Here is a 22,493-nt window from a genome sequence, read left to right as displayed (position 1 = left end):
TCCCTGTTAATGCCCTATCGGCCCCCCTGCATAACTTTGCTAAATCTGCCCCTGCACAGTTACCAGCCGTCATCTATGCAGAAAAAGATCCTGGTGTAGAACGTAATATTAAATAAATTCTAACAACAGCTTATCAAGCTTAAACGTGTTGCTGTTGTTCAGCCGCTGGTTTCCTCTTTCTGTCGCGAAGTGGGCGATAAACAAACAAGAGAGACTGAGTCGCGACAGAAAAGCCGATCAGCTGATCATTGATCAGTTTCACGATTGAAGTAGCAGCAGGAGAGGGAGGGGGAGAATGAGAGGCAGTCGCTCCATATATCGGTTGTTAAACTTAACATGGGAATGCTTTACAAACATTCAGAGATGAACTTACACACTTGCTTTACTTCTCTCTGGGATAACTTCCTCGGAGATGAAATGCTGGTTTGGTAGCGAGGGTACAAATACACACAGCCGCTCTATCACGTGAGCAAACTGCTCCGAGTTGCTACGGTTATGAGCCGAGTTACGCCATGTCGCAAGTTTTGTGAGGTGCTTTTTTGATATTTAAAGGATCGGATTACATTTTTTATTTCTCTCCAATATCCAATCCAGTAATTTACGTCAGTATCGGACCGATACCGATACGTAATATTGGATCGGGCCATCTCTAACTAAAATTAAAAATGTTATCACTGCATAAGTCCCGTTGTCACTGATTTTCAGTCCAGAACTTGTGTAGTTTGTCATACCTCAGTCTGTTTCCCTTCTATAAGAATGGCTTCTTGACAGCCAACCTTCAACTAAGACCCTTTCTGAGGCATCAGTGAAAAGTAGATGGATCAACTGATAGCTCAGATGCTATGCAATGTGTCAAATCTTTGCTAAATGTTTTCCAATTTCTTGAGGACATGACTTTTAGATACTGTTCATCTGCTGTAGATAGTTTTGTTTTAGGCATGTCACACCTTCTTTTTGTCCAGCTCCCTCAAATATTTTAAGAACATATTGCACAGTATGCATTATGCTGTGAATGCATAAGGCATATGGTTTTCAGCTAGTCGCTCTTTGGAAATCACCTCCTGGGTAACGACATAATTACTACTTTATTTTTATCAAACTGTGTTTTCTTTGGCATTTTTCATAGATTCACCAAAATAAATGGGAACAAATTACATGTTTTAGAAACAGCCCGCTAGTAACAAAGTGCCAAAATATACAATTTAAAATGGTTTTTGTCTGTATTGTCTATTACGTATAGACACAGCATTGGTAGGTGCCTTTTTTTAACCTTAATGATTCATGGATCACTTTTAAGCAGCTTACCTGGCATTGAAGAAACACTGATTTGAAAATGGTCAGATACAAAGACTGCTCTGAAAAATAGTGAAAAAGCAGCCAATGTCCAAAGAAAAACTTTGGAGGGCTGTAACAAAGCCAGGTGAACTATTGCTCAAGACCACTTAAAAAAAAAAAAAAAAAAGACAGTCTGACTTCTTAGAAGAAAAGTATAAAGAAATGAAGGGTGGTTCAAGAATAGTTATATTCTTCCATTTTTGGTTTTCTGCATCTTCACCGTTTGTAACATTTCCGACAACATTAAAAAACAATTTTAAATATATTTTTAAAAAACCTAAATAAAAAACTTTACAAAGAGACATGAGTCTTACCTTCTTTTTAACAAAGCTAGGCTCATCATTTGTGTCAAAAAGTTTCCTCTTTTTCCTAAGAGGATTGTCCTCCAATCTCGGCCGGGGCATACCATCTAGAGAAAGCAAGGGGGGGCGTTTTTTAGGAGGCTCCTCGTCACTTTTCTTTGCGATTACATCCCGTTCCACCTTCCTCTTCACAGCAGAAGTGGTAGTCAAGGCAGCAATAGGTGTTGGCGCCACCATGGGTAGGTCTGGCTCTTCCTTTGAATCTCGGTTTAACCTCGGTTCTTTGAGCAGCGAGCCAGGAAGGTTGGATGCATACTTAAACCCTGGGCCTCTTTTTTGCTTTGAGGCCAAAAGGTTAGGAAAAAAGAGAGCACAACTTTATTTTTCTGGTTCTTAGATTCTTAACTAAAACTCGGCTGTTTAACAAATGCATCACACACACACACTCACAATAAAGTCCATACTGATGCTTACTTTTCCGGTTTTCCCAGCATGGTTACACTTTGGGCACTCCCAGCAGTTTGGCAGCTCATCATTGACTACTCCATTTGAATCTTTAATCTGAATAACAAGAAACACACTGGCTATTAAACAGTGTTTGACATGAAACTAGCAATTATTCGACAGCTGACTGACACTCAGGTCTTCACCTTGAGACAGTTAGGGTGAACGATCTCGTTACAGATGGAACACTCCATGAGCATAAGGTTAAACTTCTCTTCCTCATCCTCCACGGTGTCCTCCTTGCCTGCCTCGCCACAGACGAGACACACTGCTGTGTGGGGTAGGACGGGCTGGAGGAGGGAGAAAAGAAAACAACAGTGCAGAAGATAAAGGCTCTGCATCAGCTCACTCTCGTCTTTTTAAGCAATTCTTTGTCACAACAAAATTTAACCCACACTTTTTCAGAAGGGTGAAACAAAGCAGAGCTGGAACTATTTGCTGCCATGGCTTTCAACAGCCTACTCCTCATATGACTCAACTAAGGACCCAGAATATTTTAAATCCAATCTGAGTGATGGAAAAATGTAAATGGACTGGCATTTATATAGCTCTTTTCTCGTCTTATCGACCACTCAAAGCACTTTACACTACAAGCAACAGTCGCCCATTTACACACACGTACAGACAGATCGTTTTATTCTATACATACAATACTTTCTCCATCAGAGACACACACAAATCACTCACTGGAGGCAATCTGGAGTTCAGTTTCCAAAGATCACATGGACCAAACGCACAACATCAAGCCATTTGCTTCAGCTGCCAGCTTGCTCTATCTCCTCTGAGCCACAGCAACCTCAAAGTAATAATAATGTAATATTGATGGAAGATTGACTTCACTAATTGTTAAGACCGTAGCTGGTTTATAGAGTTGTATAAGCTACCCTTAATTGTGATCTAAAAGCCTGGCAGCTCAAGTTTGCCACCATAGCTTTAAAAAGAATGACCTGATTTATTCATTCATTTATATTCCATATGAATCCAGAGTGTTATAGCCCTAACAGCTAGTTCATCATTTACCGTGAGCTTCCAAACAGATTTACAACAACATTAGCCAACTAATAAATGGGCTAAAGCAACAGAGTCGCTCTTGATGAACTGTGTGTAATCGCTGGCTCTGATGACTACTCTCTATCTGTGTTAGAGTAAGTTAATATGAAGGGCGAGTTAAGCATGTTTTGCATTATTTAAACACGAGTCATGGTGGCTAAAAAGCCCAAGACCCGAGTGTTCTCTCGCTATCTTTTAACTAGCATGATTAAACATTAAAACACAGTCCTTCTCATCATATAAAAGGCAGAAATAATCAAACTCAGCCTCTCTACAAGTCTCTGTCCTTGGTACTGAAACATTTAGACCAGGCCATTATCACTTTCTCCGTGCGTCTATATAAGTGAATCACCCACTGGGTGTACCTTCTTATTTCACCAAAGGCTTTGAATTTGCTACCAATCAGGGACTTCAGGAAGTTAAAACAGTGAGTACCGTTTATATAAAACAGAAATGGAAATGTGAAACTAACAATTTTGAATATAAGTATATGAAACTCAGCCTCGTGGAGAGTCCTAGTAGATATGTCAGCACAGCTGTGCAGACGCCTGCTCAGGCTCTTCAAGGTGCTGGAGGCATGTGGCTCCCAGGAGGCCAATCATTATCACTTGTTGTCGAGCTTCGAGCAGCATCAGTGACAATATCTGACGAGAATTACTTTCAATTGGAAAGAGCTGCTTGTCGGATTCCTATATTTGAAGCAGTGAATACAGCTGCTCTACTGGTATGAGTTTGGTGAACTTTTGTGATGGAAAGGAATCAGCTCTCCCAATTTTATTTTATTTTTTTTACATTAATGTGTGTTATTTATGATGCTTGTTCCCCTGTAGCCAACAAGCATACCACGATTTGTTTGTGCGTTCTGCAATGAGCACAAGAACCAATGTTCATTCATTAACCAATACTTTTCCTCAAAGATTTGTTTTTTCCTGATGAAATTAAGATAATAACGGGATAAAAACAACAACAAATCAAAACAAGTTGAAAGTACTCAGGACAGATGAGACCCAATCAGAAATAATTAAGCTGTGATGAAAGGCGGGACAAGTCGGAAGTGATCCAATCAGAAGTAATCTCCTTGTAATTGTGTAAGGAAGGATTCAGCTAGCATCCATGCTTCCTGTTTCTAATGAAAACGCGACAACATGTCAACGCTTCGGAACAAGAAAAGAGAAGATATGTGGAAGCGCTTCACATTTGATCTCAAAGATGAGATGCTTTGTAAACCGTGCTGAGCGAACCCTCACAGCCCAACATTTACACTTTATATTTTAATCAACTGAATCAGCTTCAGATTTAGCCTACTATAATGATATTTAGTCTAATAAAACTATAAGAATTTAGATGCCTAACTTATGACTAAAACTAAATGACATTTTAGTCAACAGACTACAACTACATCGAAATTGCTGTCAAAATTAATGCCCGAATTATACTTCAGCAGGAAATCTACCCTCTTTTAACCCTGCGGCATAACTTTCCACGTATCCTGACATCTATCTCCCGAGAAATTTGTCAAGTCACAGCGTAGGGCTAAGATAGGTCATAAGTAAATTTCCTGCAGAAGTCTAAATCAGGCACACTTATGAGTACATCCATCCTCTTCTGCTTATCTTTTTCAGGATCACAGGGGGCTTGGAGCCAATCCCAGCTACCATACGGCAAGGTACAGCCTGGACAGGTCACCAATCCAACACAGGGCTAAAACAGTAAGAGAGGCAACCATTCACACTCACATTCACACCTATGGGCAATTTAGAATCACCATTTAACCTAACCCCACTAACTGCATGTCTTTGTACTATAGGAGGAAGCCAGAGTACCCGGAGAAAACATGCAAACAGAAAGGCCCCGGCCAGATGGTGGAGTCGAACAGAGGACCTTCTTGCTGCGACCCAACACTGCTAACCACCGTGCTGCCCACACTGATGACTACACCACACAAAAGTTCACTCACACACATCATACTTACAGCAATGCACTGCCTCATGATGCAGGATTGCTTCATGCGTCCCGGCCCGCCGAACTTCTTCATGTCTTTGCAGAAGTGACACTCTCCGCACTCTGTCCGCAGACACGCCTCGCATTTCCGACAGCGTGTCCGTCTCCTCCTGGCTCCAGATGTACCCCGGCTGGCCGACAGCTTGACCGCTGATGCGGGAGATGCTGCCATCTTAGGTTTCGGCCGGTTGGGAGGCCGGGGCTAAGAAAAAAGAAAAAGGAAAAAAGAAATGGTAAATGGCCTGTATTTATATAGCGCTTTACTTAGTCCCTAAGGACCCCAAAGCGCTTTACACTACATTCAGTCATCCACCCATTCACACACACATTCACACACTGGTGATGGCAAGCTACATTGTAGCCACAGCTGCCCTGGGACGCACTGACAGAGGCTACCAGACACTGGCGCCACCGGGCCCTCTGACCACCACCAGTAGGCAACGGGTGAAGTGTCTTGCCCAAGGACACAACGACCGAGACTGTCGGAGCCGGAGCTCAAACCGGCAACCTTCCAATTACAAGACGAACTTCCAACTCTTGAGCCACGATCGCCCCAAGAAAGACAAAACAGAGAGGAGGACAAAGTGCGGTGCATCAGTAACGGTAAGCCAACAAGTATGCACTTAAAGGTCAGATAGAGTCATGTGTTGGCAAAGAGTGAATGTTCAAAATATTCACCAAGTACATGTTAAGCACGCAGCGGGATGCAGCGCAGCGGGCAGATACGGAAAGTTAATTAATATAACAATTAGGATGTCATTGGCAAAGTACTCGCATCATTAGCTTTCACTACCTTTGGTTTGCATTGTTAATAACAAACTTCTGTACATGTTTAACATCATTCTGATGACTGATTATCTACATTCTAATAATGAAGCTCTGCAGTCGAGCGGCCCTTTTAGAGCACACTTACAATCATGTTACATAAAAAGAAAAAAAACAAAAAAGAGGCTATTAAATCCAGCTGCGGTTGGTGCTACAGCTGACGTCTAAGTACTGCCTGGACCCTTCTTTGTTTCCCCCCCCATCTCTGGGTCAAGATTTCCAGGCGCAGACAAAAGCAAAAAGGAAAAAAAACAACTGCATTTATATACGCAAAAACAGCACATAACACATATCCACAAACCTGATCGAAACATGCTGCGCATAAACACATTATTCACGCCTGGTATAGCTCAGAGTACGAGAGAAAACAAACACATCAAAAACGTCCCTGGAGGCGTCTTCCAAATTTAGCACCTCAATTGCTTGCATGTTTCTACTTCAAAGAGGAGCTGCACTTATGGCTACATTTCACACACGGATCACTAGGATCTATTATTCCATGATTTACAGCCGTGCGCGTTATTAAATGTGCTCTATTTAACAGAAGTGGCCCATTGAAATGAGGGAGTCTTTGATCAGCATCATTATTTTTCTTGTGTCGTATATATATATTTTGCCCCCACCCCCTCGGGCTCACATCCCCACCACAACAATGTATTTTTAACATGAAAACCACAAGTCAAAACAGTGCCAGCCATGCCACATGAAGAAAAAAATCAAAAATAAAAAGAGTGGAGTGTGTGAAATGAAATAAACATGAACGAGGAGTGCAAAACACTGCAGCTCTTGGAATTCTCGGATTTCTTTAGTTACATCGGCAGTGCAGATTTTCCTAGTGTCAGCATAGCAACAGCCACGTCCCATTCCCTAACAGAACAGTCTATGACACACGGACTTGTAACCAATAAGAACTGTAATGAGACCATCTAACAAAAAAAAAGAAAAAAAATTAAGTAGGCTCTATCTTGCGCACATTGCAATAATTTATTCCAACAATAGCCACAGAATTGACTGACATAGTCAGATATGTGGTGACCAGACAGGATTAGCGAGAGATATTGGTGTGTGTGTGTGTGTGTGTGTGTGTGTGTGTAGGATGGGATGGTTGGGGAGGGGGTGGGATTAAGAAGAGAAGAAACAATGAAATGAGACCAGATTACCCAGCAAAACAACACACATGATGTTCTGCAACTCAGCTTTTGCCATTTAAGTGTCAGCTGATGGGCTGAAGTTGCAATAGATTCACATGAAACAACAAGTAACCAGGCCGTGCAGGAACACTGCCTCCATTCATGTTTGTTTATGCCTGTGACATGAACCACAAGGAGGCAGGTTTTGGATTGTCGTCTATATTTTCCACCAATTCCCCCTTCAACTCTGCTCCCTCCCTGCAGACTGATAAGTGGGGTGATCTCTAAAGCAGATATCCTTCTGACACACAATTTTCAATCACAGGAAAGGCTGGCAACAGCAACATCACCAAAGACAACCAACTTCCCTTAAATCTCAGTAAGTACTCCCTGTATCTGCTCATGTTTTTGTGCAATGATATCCAAGAACTCCTGACAAGAAAATATGTCACCGGTGGCAGCTAAGCCTTCATCAGCACGTTTCAGGAGAAGCAGCCAATGAAATCTGTATTATGTAGCGTGCGCCTTTTTACAGCAAGAAGGATGCACATTTGTCCCCTTTGTGCAATAACAAGGACAGCACGGGTGACCTGCTAGTGATTTCTTAACACTACAGAGCTCATTCAGCTGGAAAACATTATGAGAAGCAGACCCTTATGTTCAGTGACACAGCCCTGAGCTAGTAGGAAGATACCCATCATTGCAGTGAAGACAGCACACACACGAACACACACTGCACACAATATGTCAAACTTCACAATCAGATAGCTGACAGCAGTAATACATGGAACACTGTGATGATCTAAACTCTGCACTGACATAAACACACCACGTTCACGTTGCTCTGATGCAATAACGGTTCCCGGTATTCACAATTTCTCTTCAAGGGGATATAGATAAGTAAACTTTTCAATGGAGATCAATTACAACGTCAATCAGTTTTAAAATCTCCATATATACAGAGCATGCATTGGAGATATTGAGACCACACAGCACAAGCAGATAATCGGGCAGTGATATTTCACAAGTTGCTCAGGTTGAAGCCGAACTGCTATGCTTTGGAGCAACGCAGTGATTTAACAGTTATACAACCTGCTGTGGACGTAATACATCCCAAAGATGTTTGAATAGTTGAACTTTGGGATAAAACTTGGAGGGGGGAAAAAGCCTTTTTAATATCTGTCAGCAGAGCAGAATTGACTCATTCATCTGCAGTCAGCATTTTTTTTTAATCTAAATGTAGGCACAGGCTTAATGTAAGGGGGTGTGGTTCAGAGTAAAGAGTGTAGGGGGGAAAATATTTGAATTAACAATTTCCGTGCAAGTCCCATCTTCTAACGTTTTCACCAAAAATTATGTCTTTTCATTAACGCACACTGAAAGAAAAACCTTCCCCTTTTGTTTTGGTTTACCATGACATGTATTCTGATATCAACGATAGGTTTACAATCAAACCGTTAGAGATTCAGCTCCTGCATCTTCACACAACCAATAGCAACCTCGAGCTACATAAACAGAACCTCCTATTGCTGGATCTATCTGATAATAAAAATGCAAGCATGCACGCACACGTAAACAACTAGTCTACCACAAAAAAAGAAGCAAAAAAATAAAAACAAAGGCAAAAAAATAAAATAAAAAATCAAAGCCCAAGCACAGAAGATAAACTGAATCAGTGCTTTTGTCTTCAGGTATCTCCATTACTTCACTGCCCTGTGATGCTGCACACTGCTCTGTCTCACACAAGCATTCCTCTGGCGGCCTCCTTACGCCTGCCTGCAGGGCTTTTAGTGTGCTAACCTGCTCGGAGTCTGAGTCGTAGTCCTCATCATCGGCGCTCAGCGACATGGCCATGGCTGGTTTTCAGATACCGTCCAGCTTACAGCAAACTGACATGGCTGCAGTCTCCTCCTCCTCCTCCTCCTTCTACTCCTGCTACTGCTGTCAGGCCTATAGCCCTCCCTCCTGCTCCAAAAGCTCCACAATACCACAAGCAGATGTAGGAAACACATACAAGCCTGTCTCATTAATATGGATCGACTCACTGAGGAAGAGGAGGGGGTGCTGGGCAGCGCAGAGCCAATGGGAGGCTGCTGTGAATCAGAATATGCACTCGGGGGGAGTCTGCCTCCATCCAATGTGGAGAGAAAATGCAGTAAAGGTATTATCATATTTATGATGAGTAGCAGAGGGAGAGGAGAGCAGGCTCTGCACAGCCAGAGCCAGATGGCATCTCATTACAAAAGGCAAACACAAAGAGGCCCCACGACCAGCAGCTGGCCTTTGGAGAGCCCGGTGGGGGAGATCCTGAGGGTTTGTAAGACCCATACAAACTTCACTTTCATGCATTCCTGTAAAGCACATCTCATTCTAAAACTTTCAGCTGAGGCTCCGATGTCTTGTGTGTTTGTTTGGATACATTTTTAATCACACATATTCAGCGACTAAAATAGAGCAGCACCGTGGCATATTTAAACACTTTTAATTAAAATTGCAACCATCACACTGATTAAAGCCATTTATTCACATTTTGATTTGTTTTGGGATATCTTATGTTACACCGTGAGTGAGATAAGAATTGTACTGATATTAAGGAGCATGTTTTTTTTTGTTGTTGTTGTTATATTTGGAAAAGCCTCAATTATGACCTCACAGTCTGCTGCTCAGCTCAGGGCTAGAGAAACTCAGGTAACATGACATCAAATGCACTTCTGACATCAACAACCATTTTTGTCTTACAATATCACAATTTCAAATGAACCGTATCGCGGTGTTTCGAACAAATGCGAAACACCGCATCTGTGGAACTCGACACCACTCAAAACATATGACAGCAAAAAGGCTAGCGAGGGCAATATTTCTGGATCTCTGTAAATATTTAGTCCCCCCAACGTAAAACGCAAAGGCTATGACATGGTGAGACATGCCATATAATTTCTGCTCTTAGTAAACTTTAGTGTTTTTATGGACACTAAAGGCTTGTTTTGGATTCGGAAGGCACACCAAAAAGCATTAATGACAACAAACCACATGTCAAATTATGCAGAGGAGCAAAAATATCTCATTAAAAATCCTCATCATTTACTTCATTAGGCAATACTGCAGCCCGTTATGACAAAATTATGCAAACCGTTAAATCTCCTGCTAAAGGGAAGGAGTGCAGTGAGTGGTGGGATGAGTGAGGGAAGACAGGGCCTTAGCCATTAATAATTGTCCTATACCAGATATGTACCTGTATAACATAGGTAAAGAAATATATAAAATATGCACACCTGTATTGATAGGTAAATATCTATTTAAAATATACTCAGTGATGTTGCTTGCACCACAAAGTCAAGCAAAAGGTGCATAAGCTTTGTACTACACAGGTATGTAGCACATAAAATGATTCTCAAGTGCCTGAAAATTAAGTAAAAACACTATATTTGCTGGAAAACAGATGTATTGCATTGACACTATCTCACCTTTATGGTTTTCTTAGGCCAGTACACCACAGGATATCCAGTGATGGCTAATTTGGGGTCATCATCAGTATGTTCCTTTAAGACAACCTAGACGGGCACAGAGAACAAAATCAAAATAGGGCCGAACTATGATTCCTGTCTGTTAAGTAATCTGATGTCATGCAGCAAACATGTTTGGTTTTTTTGGGTTTTTTACCTTTAAGTCATCCAACAACGCTTGGGGGTTCTCTATTCCCATTGGAATACATTTCCTATTTTCCGGGAGTGACTCGAGCTTTTCAATCAGCGTCCTTAGCCCATTCAGTTCAAACTCTGTTAAATGAATCCATTTATTCTGAGGCTCTGAGTTCGGAGAGTCTGAAGGAGTTTTAGGGAAATCTAAAGAGGCCGAGCTGGGGTTACAGCTGTCCTCAGAGTCGATGGATAAAACAGCTTTGAGATGTTGGCCCTTCCCATTGTCGGGTGTGCAGGGTCCATCCTGAGGAACTCTCTCTAGTTTTTCACCCTGCTCATCTCTGACATGAGTCCCACACGAGTCCTCGTTCATGTCTTGACTCCTGGAGTCAGAGGAGGGGCTTTCTGTCTTTGACTTTGTCTCAAAATCTGCAGGGATAAAAGCAGATTTCCTATAATGGATGTTTTGATAACAGGCATACCAAAGAGCAAATAATTTCTCTAGTTTGGGGAGCACCTGTTAGTAATCCTGAAATTATGGGTCAATTTGTAGGTTAGCACATATAACAAAGCAACAACAACACATCCAAACCCCTGAAACATTCAAGTTTGATCTAAAGTGACTTCCTGTGACATACCAGCTGGGTTAGGCTCCAGTCAGTGCCCCCTCCCCTCCCCGGCAACCACATGTTGCTAAGGAAAAATATGTATTACCCAACCAGCTGGCGAGCAGTTGCTGGTGGTTGTTGGTCACAACGAGGTATAGAGTGCAATTACTTTGGTGCAGTAATTGAGGTTTTTCACTCACCCATAGACTCTTTACGGATCTCCTGAGAAAAGTAGGACCGTTTGGTAAGGCAATGCAGGTATCTCTCCAGGACATACCAGCATATCTCATAATAGAAGGGGAAACGAAACTTGGAATGAACCTGAAGGGATGACAAAAAAAAAATTATTATTATAATTAATTATAATTATTATTATAATTAATGTCAAATTAAAGAACCATTAAAAAGTAAATGAAAATCTCAAATGGATGCTTTGAATGATTGGTCATTTAAGTAAGGTTAAAACAAAGTTGGCCTTCCATTACCACAAAAGCTTTAATGCATATAAAAAACAGCTTAAAGCGTAAGTCAAACTATAAAGGACTATAAGGAACGAGGCAGCTGCTATCTATAGCAGTATCCTGTGCTCTGACAGTCAGAGGCTATGCAGAATTCTCAGTAATGCAACTGTAATCCCAGCAGACCAGCTCACATTTAACAGGAAGTGGAAAAAGATAGCCACAAAGATGTTAATGCACAACGCGAGTAAAATATAGAAAGAACCCAAGAAAGGGTTACTTTATCCAAAAATTAGTTTTGCAAATGCCCACACCTCTTATTCTCCTGTCTCTCTCAAGGGTAAACTTTTCACCTTCCCCTGGTTCTCAGAGAGATTAATTTCTCCCACGTGGAGTTTACTATATTGCAGTCCAGATCAGAGTTAAGCCACAAAGTGGAGAAAAGAGACTCCTACCTTTGTCCTGTTCTCTATCTCATAGATGGTAAGCTGCATAGGAATGTTAAAGCTGTGCAGAATGTTGCCTCCAAACACCAGTGTGTCCACGGGAGTGTAGACAGCGTGGATCCACCCTTAATTACAGAGAGTTAAATGTGTTATAAAATGGTCAAATATTCAAAGCTGAGCATTAACGAAGCCTAATCTATTCCTGCTGGCTACTTTAAGACAACCATGCCAACACACCAGATGGGATGAAGAAGGTGTATCCTTGTGGAAGCTCCACTCTCTGGCATCCATCAGCTCGGTCTCCCAGGAAGACATCACTCTGCTTGCCTGACAGGACCCAGTCCTCATACAGGGCAAGGTTATAGGGAGTTGGAGGCACAAGCCAGAACACCTGAGGAGAAGCAGTCATTTCTACTTAGAGTCTGTAACTGTTAACAACATTCAAAGCTTTGAGGAATATTAGCAGACGTCTTCGTAGGTGTGATCAGTATATCCTATAGAGGCAAGCAAGCTTTACAAAGAAAGAATAAACTTACTTTCTGTCCCTTGAATACGTGATACCAAACTGAAGTTCCCCCAAAATCGATGTGGAAATCTGTGTAGCAGCCCTTCACGCTCATCAAACAATACCTACAAAGGAAATTAGAAAATCATCTAAGAGGCAAGAAGTAAATAGGTAAACAGAAAAAAGTGGTAAACACAACATGGCTAATTACAAGGCAGCAATAATCTCAGGATGCTACCGACACAGGTAACTCTCGGGAGCGACACAGCGTAGAAAACACTTCATAATAAGGCAATTCTCCTCTAGAAATTAATTTAGGAATGATTAGCACCCCAAGACACAAATGATTTGCCAATTTAGCTAAAGAGTATAATCTCTAAGAGAATACCTACTGACTTGGAGACATTTAAAGGAAAGCCCTTCCAAGGACATCTTGCACACGATGATACTGTGAATGCCACTGAGAGAGAATCTAACACCTTCACAAATAAAAAGAAGCTTGAATTTTGCCAGTTGAACCATCCGTCAAAAAGGTAAGCCAAAATTTAAAAAAAAAATCCTGACATCATTATTGACTATTTCACAGCTTTTAATTTAAATACTTGTGTGTTATCACCGCATGAAAGAAGACTGAGTTCATAGTGAATCATAAATGAGAGCATATCCAGGGTAGCTTTCACTGCAACAATAATAAAAAATTTAATGCTCCACAGCTATATCACGAGTTTCACCTCACTAGTTCTCGGCTGGACCCTGTTATGCCTTCAGAGCTGGCTTAATTCTTCATGGAATAGATTCAACAAGGTGCTGGAAACATACCTCAGATGTTGGTTCATATTGATGTGAGGCCATTTGAGTACAGTGACATCAATGTCTTGTTTAAAAGAAAATCAGTTTGAGCTTTGTGATCTGGCACATTATCCTGCAGGAAGGATAGGCAGGAAGGAACCACTGATACAAGGCAGGATGGATGGATGGATGGATGGAAAGATGGATGGAAGGATGGATGCTTTCATGTTGGTCTGACCCCATCTTAAAAATGTCAGTGTGGTCTTCTGCTGCTGTAGTCCAAGATATGCATTCAGAGATGCTCTTCTGCATATCTTGGCTGTAACAAGAAGTTGTTTGAGCTTCTGTTGCCTTCATATCAACTCAAAGCAACCTGGAAGGGTTGGCTGTGCCGTAAATCAACATTTTCATATGACCAGCGAGTCTGGGACCAACAACCATGCCACGTTCAAAGTCACTTATGTCACCTTTCTTCCCCATTCCCCACTCAGTTTGAACATCAGCAGGCTGATTAGATATTTGTGTTAATGAGCAGTTGAACAGGTGTACCTAACAAAAAGCTGGTATATATATATATATATATATATATATATATATATATATATATATATATATATATATATATATATGCCAATTAAATAGAACAGGAGGTGAGAAACAACATGGGATGTGTCTTCATGCAACAGTATACTAGATTAACAATTTTAAAGTGAAGCCTCTAGGCAAAGGGGAAACCAGTGAGTGTGCTGAAGGGAAAAATACAAGAGTACAGATGACTGAAATGTTTCAGTTTTGAAAATGGCTTTATTTTGAGTAATAGATTCTAAACTAGCTTCTGCACAGTGTGCTGAAATTGCAGCAGTAAAATCGTCTTGTTTGATATTCTACTCCGTTACACCCTAAACCACTGCCAGCATCTCCCTAACCTCTATTTACAATACAGGAGATTAGCAGGGTTTAAGTGTAACAGTAGAAAATATGGGCAGCTAACATTAAAAAGACAGGCAGCCCTGGTTTTAATTCATTTTGATTCTTCAACGGCTGATTGGCTGAGAGGTGTGTGTGTGCAGTCAGACCACAGTTGTTAGAAACCTTTCTCTTATGCGAGGAGGGGGAAAAAAATCCTGCTGCCTAGCAACAACAAGGAGCACGTACAGGAGCTGACAGTATGCAGTACTCTACCGTGATGGAGCGATGGATGAGAGATGGGAGGAGAAACAGACATTTTCTACAAGTGTTTTCTTTTTATTAGTATTTATTTTCTTGCTCTACACACAGTTTTTTTTCACCCCTCATAGACTGACACACAGCTCCAAAGAGAACTTCATAAAAACAAAAGCACAACAGTGCAATGCATACCTTTGCACTTTGGGGTATTTCATCTCTGAGATGATATTGGTGGCTTCAGTTTGGCTTTGTTTCAAACCAGGAGGCCACATGTTGTCCACCCAGTCCACTTGATCCACCTGTAAGAGCAATCAAAGCAGCACCTTTCAGCAACCAATCACAGTGTTCTATCATCTTCTATTTTTGTCATTCTTCTTTGACTCTTTCACCAGATTTGTGACCTCTATCAAACCTCTTATAGTATGATACACAGCGAGGGTCGGGGGCAGATTACCACTGTGGGACGCTTGATGAGGTTCTCCAGCTTGGTGTGGCTGAACTCCAAGCTAATGACATTGAACAGTTTGTCCCGCTCTTCCTCTGGCGTCTCATAATAGCGGACAAACTGAGCCATGCTCATTTCAGAACCTTTCTGAGTGCTCACATCCATAACGTCCACAGACCGGCGACTGCCTGCGAAAAACAACCAGGATACAATGAATTTAGCCAATAAGATCGTACGCATCAACATCAACACACAACACACTCCAGTGCAGTCTGTCTGTGAGTCGGTGTATGCTTTGTCATATTTATACACAGAGAAGTTGTACTGTTGCAAAATATTCTACTATGAACAAGAGCAGTACTTCTTATTTGTAATTCCCAAATTTAACCACTAGATGGGGCAACTACACCCCAATCATACCCTGGCTCGATTTCTTCCAGGGCACACTTAACACAATTATATTGCACTGCATTAGAAAAGAGTCGCAAACAGAAAACAGCATGATGAGACCTTTAACATAACCCCACAACATGAGCAAGAGGCCCTGGGTGAACCTATCGTGATGATCCTACACACATAACACAATAGTACAAGAGGTAGACACAGACAGAGATACAGGCATACAGCAGAGTGAATAACAGATGCATGCTCACTAAATAACTTATTTCCTAAGAAAAATACAAAAAACAACAGTGATGTATTAACATGCATGATTAAAATCTGACTTTTTTTGATGTTCTCTTCTATTTTTTATGTCCATTTCTAGCATTTGGCATCGGCAACATCGACTACATTTGGATGGTTGGTAGGCAGATAAGTAAATAAATCATTTCTACTATATCTTTCAAGTTAGCAATTTCTATAATATCAGATAAAATGTTTATGACAAAACTAAAACAGCTACTCATTATCCTGAAACTTCCCACATGCCTAGTCATAGTTAGTGCAAACTGAACATGTTTCATCATAAATTAAAAGGAAATTTGACCATGAAACACGACTCCGTTACATTTTTTAAGTCAGCATGGAGCCTCACCATATCACAGACTGTTTTGGGGTTTGTTTGTTTTTTTTACTTTTTAGGACAATGCAAAAGCCCTTATTCTCTGAACAAGATGCAGATATACTTTGGTCGTGTTTGCACCCAGGCTAAGAGTAATAAGTATATGCACGGGTAAAAAATATGCATGTGTGTGCATCGGTGTCTACTTACCAACTAGTCCTTTAATTTCACTGACTGTGAATTCTGGATCTGGCATTCTGCATATTTATAGGAAAGGGATGCATGTTGTTTAGTTCCCAAAGACTTAAAACCATAAATATATATATAAATAAACTAGAAAGTAGGTTGAATTTACAGCATGTGCACAGGCATTGCACATTTAAAGGAAAGGCTTCTCACCTGATCCCTAATTGATCTTTCTCTTTAAAAATGAGAGGGATCCTGAGACCCTCCCTTTGCACATACTCATAAGTGAAGTCTGCAAGACAGTAGTTTTACGTTTAGGTCCAAAGCAATTATTTGAAAACTACTGCAGTCACATGTAACCATAAGAAAGCTGATATGCACCGTGCTGCTTTACCTTTACCCTCCATCACCCGGACAAAGTCTGCGCTGTAGCTGTCACTGAGGACCTTTTCCTCCACGCTGAACCCTCTGATGTTTACAATTTCCTCCACGTCAGACAGGTCCTCGTTTTCGTCGTACATCGTCCGGGAGATGGAGCGCTGCCATTGAAAACGAGATGTTTTACAATACAAAAACAGAGCCACGCGGAAAGAGAGAACTCTTTCTACCCCAAAGGCCACTTTCTGCCTCTCTCTGCCCCCCTTGAACGGTCATTGTGACTCGTGTGAGGGAACCGATCGTTAATTTTATGTGTGACTTTCAAACTGGAGCAGTGGGTTGTGCTAAAGTTTTGATAGTACTATAATAGCAGTCATTTCTTTGAATGTGTGAATCAGTGCAAAAACTATTGAGCCAGCTGTTTGTGATATTTTATGGATGCGATTGTAAAACGTTTGCTCGACTCCGCTGCTCCAGATATTGATTTATCTCGTTTTAATTACGATACGCTCGCTCAACTACTGCGATCAGAAAAGAAGTTATAGACTCTAAAATGCGACAGTTAGCCGTTTTTCCTCGTTTTGCTTAAACTTGGACATCTTAAGTGACTTGACAAATATCCCAACGCTCACAGTGGCGAGGGTTAGCTTAGCTAACTAATTAGCTCGCTGCCAGTTTCGCCTCATAAGCTAACGTTTAACACGGCAGATGGTACACACCAGCCTGCGTCCGGATTCAGCACACGTCTCTGCGGCCTGAGCCATCGTCTTTTACGATTGTTTTCCGGCCACTCAGTTTCGCGAATGCATCTCCGTGCGTGGCGAAGTTGAGAGAAAACACTTAGCACGCTTTACGGGTTCAAAACAAGGGAACCATGTTTTTGTGTATTACGTCACCGCCAGGAACCAAAACATTGTTGGACAACGTCACGGCATGTCAGTACGCTTTTTAACCGCGCTCACCAACAATAAACATTCCCCACGTCACACGGTTTTATTGTAGTAGTGGGGGAAAATGATACTAATACTGGTTAAACCCCCCTGTTATCGAATAGCGCTGATATCTATTTTAAATATCAAGCAATAAAAAGGAGGTATATTTACTCACTTTTATTAAACTATAAAGAACGGTACATTTAACTTAAAAAGTTTATTTTTTATTTCCTTGTTTATAAGTTTTACACGTGCAATACTAATAAGCTTGTTTCCACCGCTGAAAAATAAGATAAAATGTAAAAAATAAAAAAAAATTGTTATTATCTTAAAATGTTAACTAAATAGCTTGAAATTTCAAGCTATTCAATCAGTTTTTTTTCTTTTTCAGTACAGAACGTACAGAGCTAATTCAAAATTTGGGGTTATTGTTGCAAATTTTTTAATTTCATAACTCGAAATTGTTAAGTCATATTTTTTTTTCTCTTTGAGTTACTCGATTCTTTTGAGATAACTCCAAATATCGACTCACCTCTCCCCGGTATCATTTTATTTTTGCTGTTATTTTCTACTTCTTTTTTTTTTTTCACTGGGAGAAACAAGGTTCCGTAAAACGTAGCTCGGTCGAAATTATAGGTTAACTCAGAATCTTGACTTACTAACTTAAAGCGCTGAGAACATTTTGAGATAATAACTCCAAATTTGAACTTACCTCTGCCTGGCATCATTTTTATTTATTTATTTTAAAAAATCAATGGCGGAAACAAGCCTCCGTTAAACGTAGCTAAGCTGAATTTTCCGGTTATTTTCTCAAAATTTCAACTTAACATCTCGAATTTCCAAATACTTCCTCATTTTCGAGTTATTTACTCATACGGCTGAGTAAGTATCCGCAAAATGTGACTTTAGCCATTTTTAAAAAAAAATGTATGTATTTATTTATATTGGCAGAAACAAGCTTCCATGTATAACTCAGTAGTTACACTATTATCGCTGACTAATTAATGAGTAGCACCATGTTTTTAAAGCAAATGCTCAGCAGCGGATGTTTCCATGGGAGCGCGCAGACTTATGGGTAATGCAAGGTGCAGGCGGTACAGCGGCACGCTGAAGAACGACAAGAAATTGCTTCCGCAGTTCAGTTAGCAGGCGAGGTTAAATGCTGTGTAAGTGTACGCTGTCGGAATCTCCTTTTTTTAAGTAACAGTGTTTTTGCTAAGTGTCGCAGTATGAGTCTGAACGAGCATTCCCTGCAAGCGCTGTCCTGGAGAAAGCTGTACCTGAGTCGAGCTAAACTGAAGGCTTCCAGTCGGACCTCGGCTCTGCTGTCTGGATTTGCTATGGTAATACGGTCTCCTGGCAAGCACTGGCACACTTCCGAACCTGTTAGAAGACATTACTGACCTGTGTTGTAACGTTGTGTTTCCTGTTTCCTTCCGTCTTCTCAGGTGGCTATGGTAGAAGTGCAGCTGGACAACAGCTACCCCTACCCACCTGCCCTCCTTATTGCCTTCAGTGCTTGCACCACTGTGCTCGTAGCCGTTCACCTGTTCGCTCTGATGGTCAGCACCTGCATTTTACCCAACATAGAAGCCGTGAGCAACGTCCACAATCTCAACTCGGTGAAGGAGTCCCCACATGAGCGAATGCACCGGCACATTGAGCTGGCGTGGGCGTTTTCCACAGTCATTGGTACTTTGCTCTTCCTGGCAGAGGTGGTTCTACTCTGCTGGGTTAAGTTTTTGCCCATCAAGCCCAACAAATCCAGCAACAGCACAGTTTCCTCCGGAGTGGCTGCTGCCATTACCTCCACCTCCATTATGGTGCCCTTTGGTTTGGTTTTCATAGTCTTCGCTGTGCATTTCTATCGCTCCTTGGTGAGCCACAAGACTGACAGACAGTTTGAGGAGCTGGAGGAGCTCTCCAACCTCACCAGGCTACAGAATGAGCTTGATAACAGAGGAGAATCTTCCATCTTGCAGTCGCCAAGCTCACATTTCCCATAGTCGGGTCCAGCTGATGCACATCTGTGGTGGAACTCGTGATCCCTTTGGGAATTCTCCAAGTCAGAAGCCTCGTTATTAGCTTCTATGGTTTTTACAGGAATGAAGATTAATTTCACTCTTTATTGTGAAACTTATTTTGTGAAGAACAGTTGTATTTTTTAGAAAACACACTTGATTGACTGTGAACTCGTATATCCGCCGTGCTGCATGTAGCTTGAAATCGGAAAGTCTTAACAGTGGTAGCTGCCTCACTGATCTCCAACGGTATGGGAGAGATGTCTGAACAGTAACCTGGAATCCTGTCTGTTGCTGCCTGCTGTATTTATTTAACCGTCTGTCAGTGAATACTTCATTTGTTTATGTATATTACCTTGTGAACCACGTGTATTTAACCCTTTATTTACATGGTCTTATTATTGTTTTGTTTTGTTGTTTTTTTTTTTGCATTCAGAATGCTCTCCATTTGTGTCGACTAATCAGCTGCACAACTTACAGTACAACTTCAGTATGTTTTGCTGTCTCGTTTTGCACAGGCTGTGGTGTTCAAATAAACACCTTTTCACAAAGTGATGTTAAAAGTTAACGATCATAGCAAAAATCAAAAAACGTGACTGCGTGTGGAGAGTCTGGTTTGGGCTTCGTGAGGATGCTGACTTGCCAATAGATAGATGTTCTATATTACACAGACTTTGCACTATGGAGCTGGCAGGATAAAGAGCCTCTAATGTCAGAGCAAGCCAGACATTTGTGTTATCACACACTAGATTATCTTGAAAAGTATGCAGTATATGTATGAAAAAGAGCTTAGTCCTATCTGTTTGCCTTAGACTGCTGACATTTTTATACACACTAACACAGCTTTATAATCTCATTGGGATCTCTGCTGGAATCTTAATGTTAATATTAATGGTTAGTGCTGTATTTTGAAGAGTCTGAGCACTCCACTAGTCTCACATATTCTGAACTGGCATTTTACCTTTGTGATTCAGTCTTGAAGTATATACTGAGAACTTTCCAATTGTGTTTCTAACATAAAAAGTGATTATTTTGAATTAAGAGTCTATGTGAGGCTGTAGTCCAGATGTGGTCAGAGATGTGTTTACTTAAGCAGCTGGGACATTGATAGATGGCGTATGTCTGTGAAGGTTCTCAGTCATCCAGGTCATCGTAGTCAAAGGAGCTTGCAAAGAAAAGCGTCTGGACTTCTTTAAGTTACTTGAAGACGTTTCACCTCTCATCCGAGAGGCTTCCTCAGTTCAGATTGATAGATCCAGTTGCTAGTGAATTCTAAAAAATTAAAATATAATGAAAAAGCTTTTTGTTTTTTTGTATTTCTAAAGGGGAAAACATATTACACTTAGAGTGACATTTTAAGCATTTTTTTTTTTTTTTTTAAATTTTGATGAGTATGGCTTGTAGCTCATGAAAATCTGAAATCCAGTCTCCTGAGTTGGCTGACCACTTGCACACAGTAACGGCAGAGTCGGCACACCTTGTAGTAATATGTTTGGCTCTGTGGGAAGGGGCTGAGTCCTGCTGGAAAAGAAAATTGGCATCTTCTTAAAGCTTGTCAGCAGATGGAAGCATGCAGAGCACTGGAAAACCCTGGCAGACATCTGTGTTGATTTTGGAGTTGATGTAAAACACAGGGGACAGACCAAAACAGCGGCAGCAAATCACCACAGACTGCAGAAACTTCACACTGGACTTCAGACACTATGGAGTCTGCGCTTCTCAGTTCTTCCTCCAAACCTCTAAGACTGTAATTTGCAAACAAAATGCAACATTTGCTTTCGTCTTAAAAGAGAACTTTGGACAGCTGAGCAAATTCAGTTCTTCATCTTTAGCCCAAGTAAGACATTTGTGATGTCTCTGCTTCAGGAGTGCCTGAATATCACTTCCTGAGTCAGCTGCTTTTGACAATCCTCTCAATGCTGTGATTATCTCTTTTGCACCCTTTCTTGCCACACTAGCAGTCAACTTTTTAAATCCTGTGATGCAGCACTCTCGAGAACAACCAGCCTTTTCAGCAATGACTTCCTGTGTTCATGCGCAGTGATGATCATCATCATCTAGTCAACTGTCAAATCAGCAGTCTTCCACATGATTGTGGTTGGTGGTATTGAACTAAACCGTGAGATACGCTGTATTTATACTGTTTGAATAGTAATTTACTCAAACTCTAAATTAAATATTCTAATAATTTTAGATACAGGATTCTTGATTTTCATCTATATTCCATAATCACCAAAATTAAGAAAAAAAGAAATGTGAAATATATCACTGTGTGTGCAATGAATATAGAATAATATGAAATTTTATCTTTTTGTATTTCTTTGAGAAGCAGTAGTATTTTTCAAGGTTTAGATGTGGTAAACATAGCAAAATATCATCCTCTTACAGACTGGTTGTTAGGACTAGTGTTTTATTCTTAGGACAACTATACAAACTATAAACAGAACAAAGCGGCTTGTGTGTCAGTTACAAGTTCACAAGGATTTACACACTCAAGGCTAATGTGTGATCAGACACCATATGACAAACAGATGGATGTGTAATACTGAATTTGTCATATGACAATCTCTTTCAATTGTGTGCTCATATTTTTATGAAGTCATCCAATAAAATGTTTTCAATCTTTAGAGGTATATATATATAAAATCTGATGAGGCATTTTTCCTTTATGATCTATTATCTAAACACTTTTTATTGGCATTGGCAACAGATAAATTTGTCACATTAATGGATGATTAAAGGATTTTGCCCCTCTGACAAGGACAAATAA

The 22,493-nt window shown here is 40.8% G+C and overlaps 2 protein-coding genes across 7 annotated transcripts in view; one reads left to right on the top strand and one right to left on the bottom strand.

The window, feature by feature from the left end:
- kdm2bb (lysine (K)-specific demethylase 2Bb) overlaps positions 1 to 17,763 on the bottom strand; it is a 33,765-nt gene extending 16,002 nt beyond the window's left edge. The window contains exons 1-16 of one of the 6 annotated variants that reach the window (XM_085168292.1): positions 17,490 to 17,763; positions 16,787 to 16,931; positions 16,606 to 16,684; positions 16,417 to 16,463; positions 15,213 to 15,391; positions 14,951 to 15,057; positions 12,834 to 12,927; positions 12,535 to 12,688; positions 12,307 to 12,422; positions 11,594 to 11,714; positions 10,808 to 11,214; positions 10,612 to 10,698; positions 5,164 to 5,394; positions 2,288 to 2,431; positions 2,088 to 2,198; positions 1,650 to 1,976 (exon numbers count right to left, since the gene is read on the bottom strand). In XM_085168292.1, the coding sequence (XP_085024418.1) occupies positions 1,650 to 1,976; positions 2,088 to 2,198; positions 2,288 to 2,431; positions 5,164 to 5,394; positions 10,612 to 10,698; positions 10,808 to 11,214; positions 11,594 to 11,714; positions 12,307 to 12,422; positions 12,535 to 12,688; positions 12,834 to 12,927; positions 14,951 to 15,057; positions 15,213 to 15,391; positions 16,417 to 16,463; positions 16,606 to 16,684; positions 16,787 to 16,931; positions 17,490 to 17,534 (2,394 nt within the window). In that variant the 5' untranslated portion in view covers positions 17,535 to 17,763. Of the gene's footprint in view, positions 1 to 1,649; positions 1,977 to 2,087; positions 2,199 to 2,287; positions 2,432 to 5,163; positions 5,395 to 10,611; positions 10,699 to 10,807; positions 11,215 to 11,593; positions 11,715 to 12,306; positions 12,423 to 12,534; positions 12,689 to 12,833; positions 12,928 to 14,950; positions 15,058 to 15,170; positions 16,685 to 16,773; positions 16,932 to 17,489 lie in introns of those variants that run through there. The other 5 variants (XM_085168290.1, XM_085168293.1, XM_085168295.1 and 2 more) reach the window with 5 other exon arrangements.
- Positions 17,764 to 18,668: 905 nt separating this feature from the next.
- On the top strand, positions 18,669 to 22,493 carry orai1b (ORAI calcium release-activated calcium modulator 1b). The gene is made up of 3 exons (XM_085168319.1): positions 18,669 to 19,045; positions 19,151 to 20,843; positions 20,977 to 22,493. The coding sequence occupies exons 1-2, from the start codon at positions 18,932 to 18,934 to the stop codon at positions 19,706 to 19,708; spliced, it is 672 nt and encodes a 223-aa protein (XP_085024445.1). The 5' UTR covers positions 18,669 to 18,931; the 3' UTR covers positions 19,709 to 20,843; positions 20,977 to 22,493.

Source organism: Neolamprologus multifasciatus, chromosome 7 (genome assembly GCF_963576455.1).
Source record: "Neolamprologus multifasciatus chromosome 7, fNeoMul1.2, whole genome shotgun sequence".
NCBI lineage: Eukaryota > Metazoa > Chordata > Actinopteri > Cichliformes > Cichlidae > Neolamprologus > Neolamprologus multifasciatus.
Note: the sequence above shows the minus strand (reverse complement) of the source record. Positions and strands in the feature narration are given on the sequence as shown.

What these genes read in the sequence shown, in the direction of transcription:
- orai1b (XM_085168319.1), top strand. Translation starts at nt 18,932, where the DNA reads ATGAGTCTGAACGAGCATTCCCTGCAAGCGCTGTCCTGGAGAAAGCTG. An exon ending in TGCTGTCTGGATTTGCTATG is followed by an intron (nt 19,046 to 19,150) that starts GTAATACGGTCT and finishes CCGTCTTCTCAG; the next exon opens with GTGGCTATGGTAGAAGTGCA.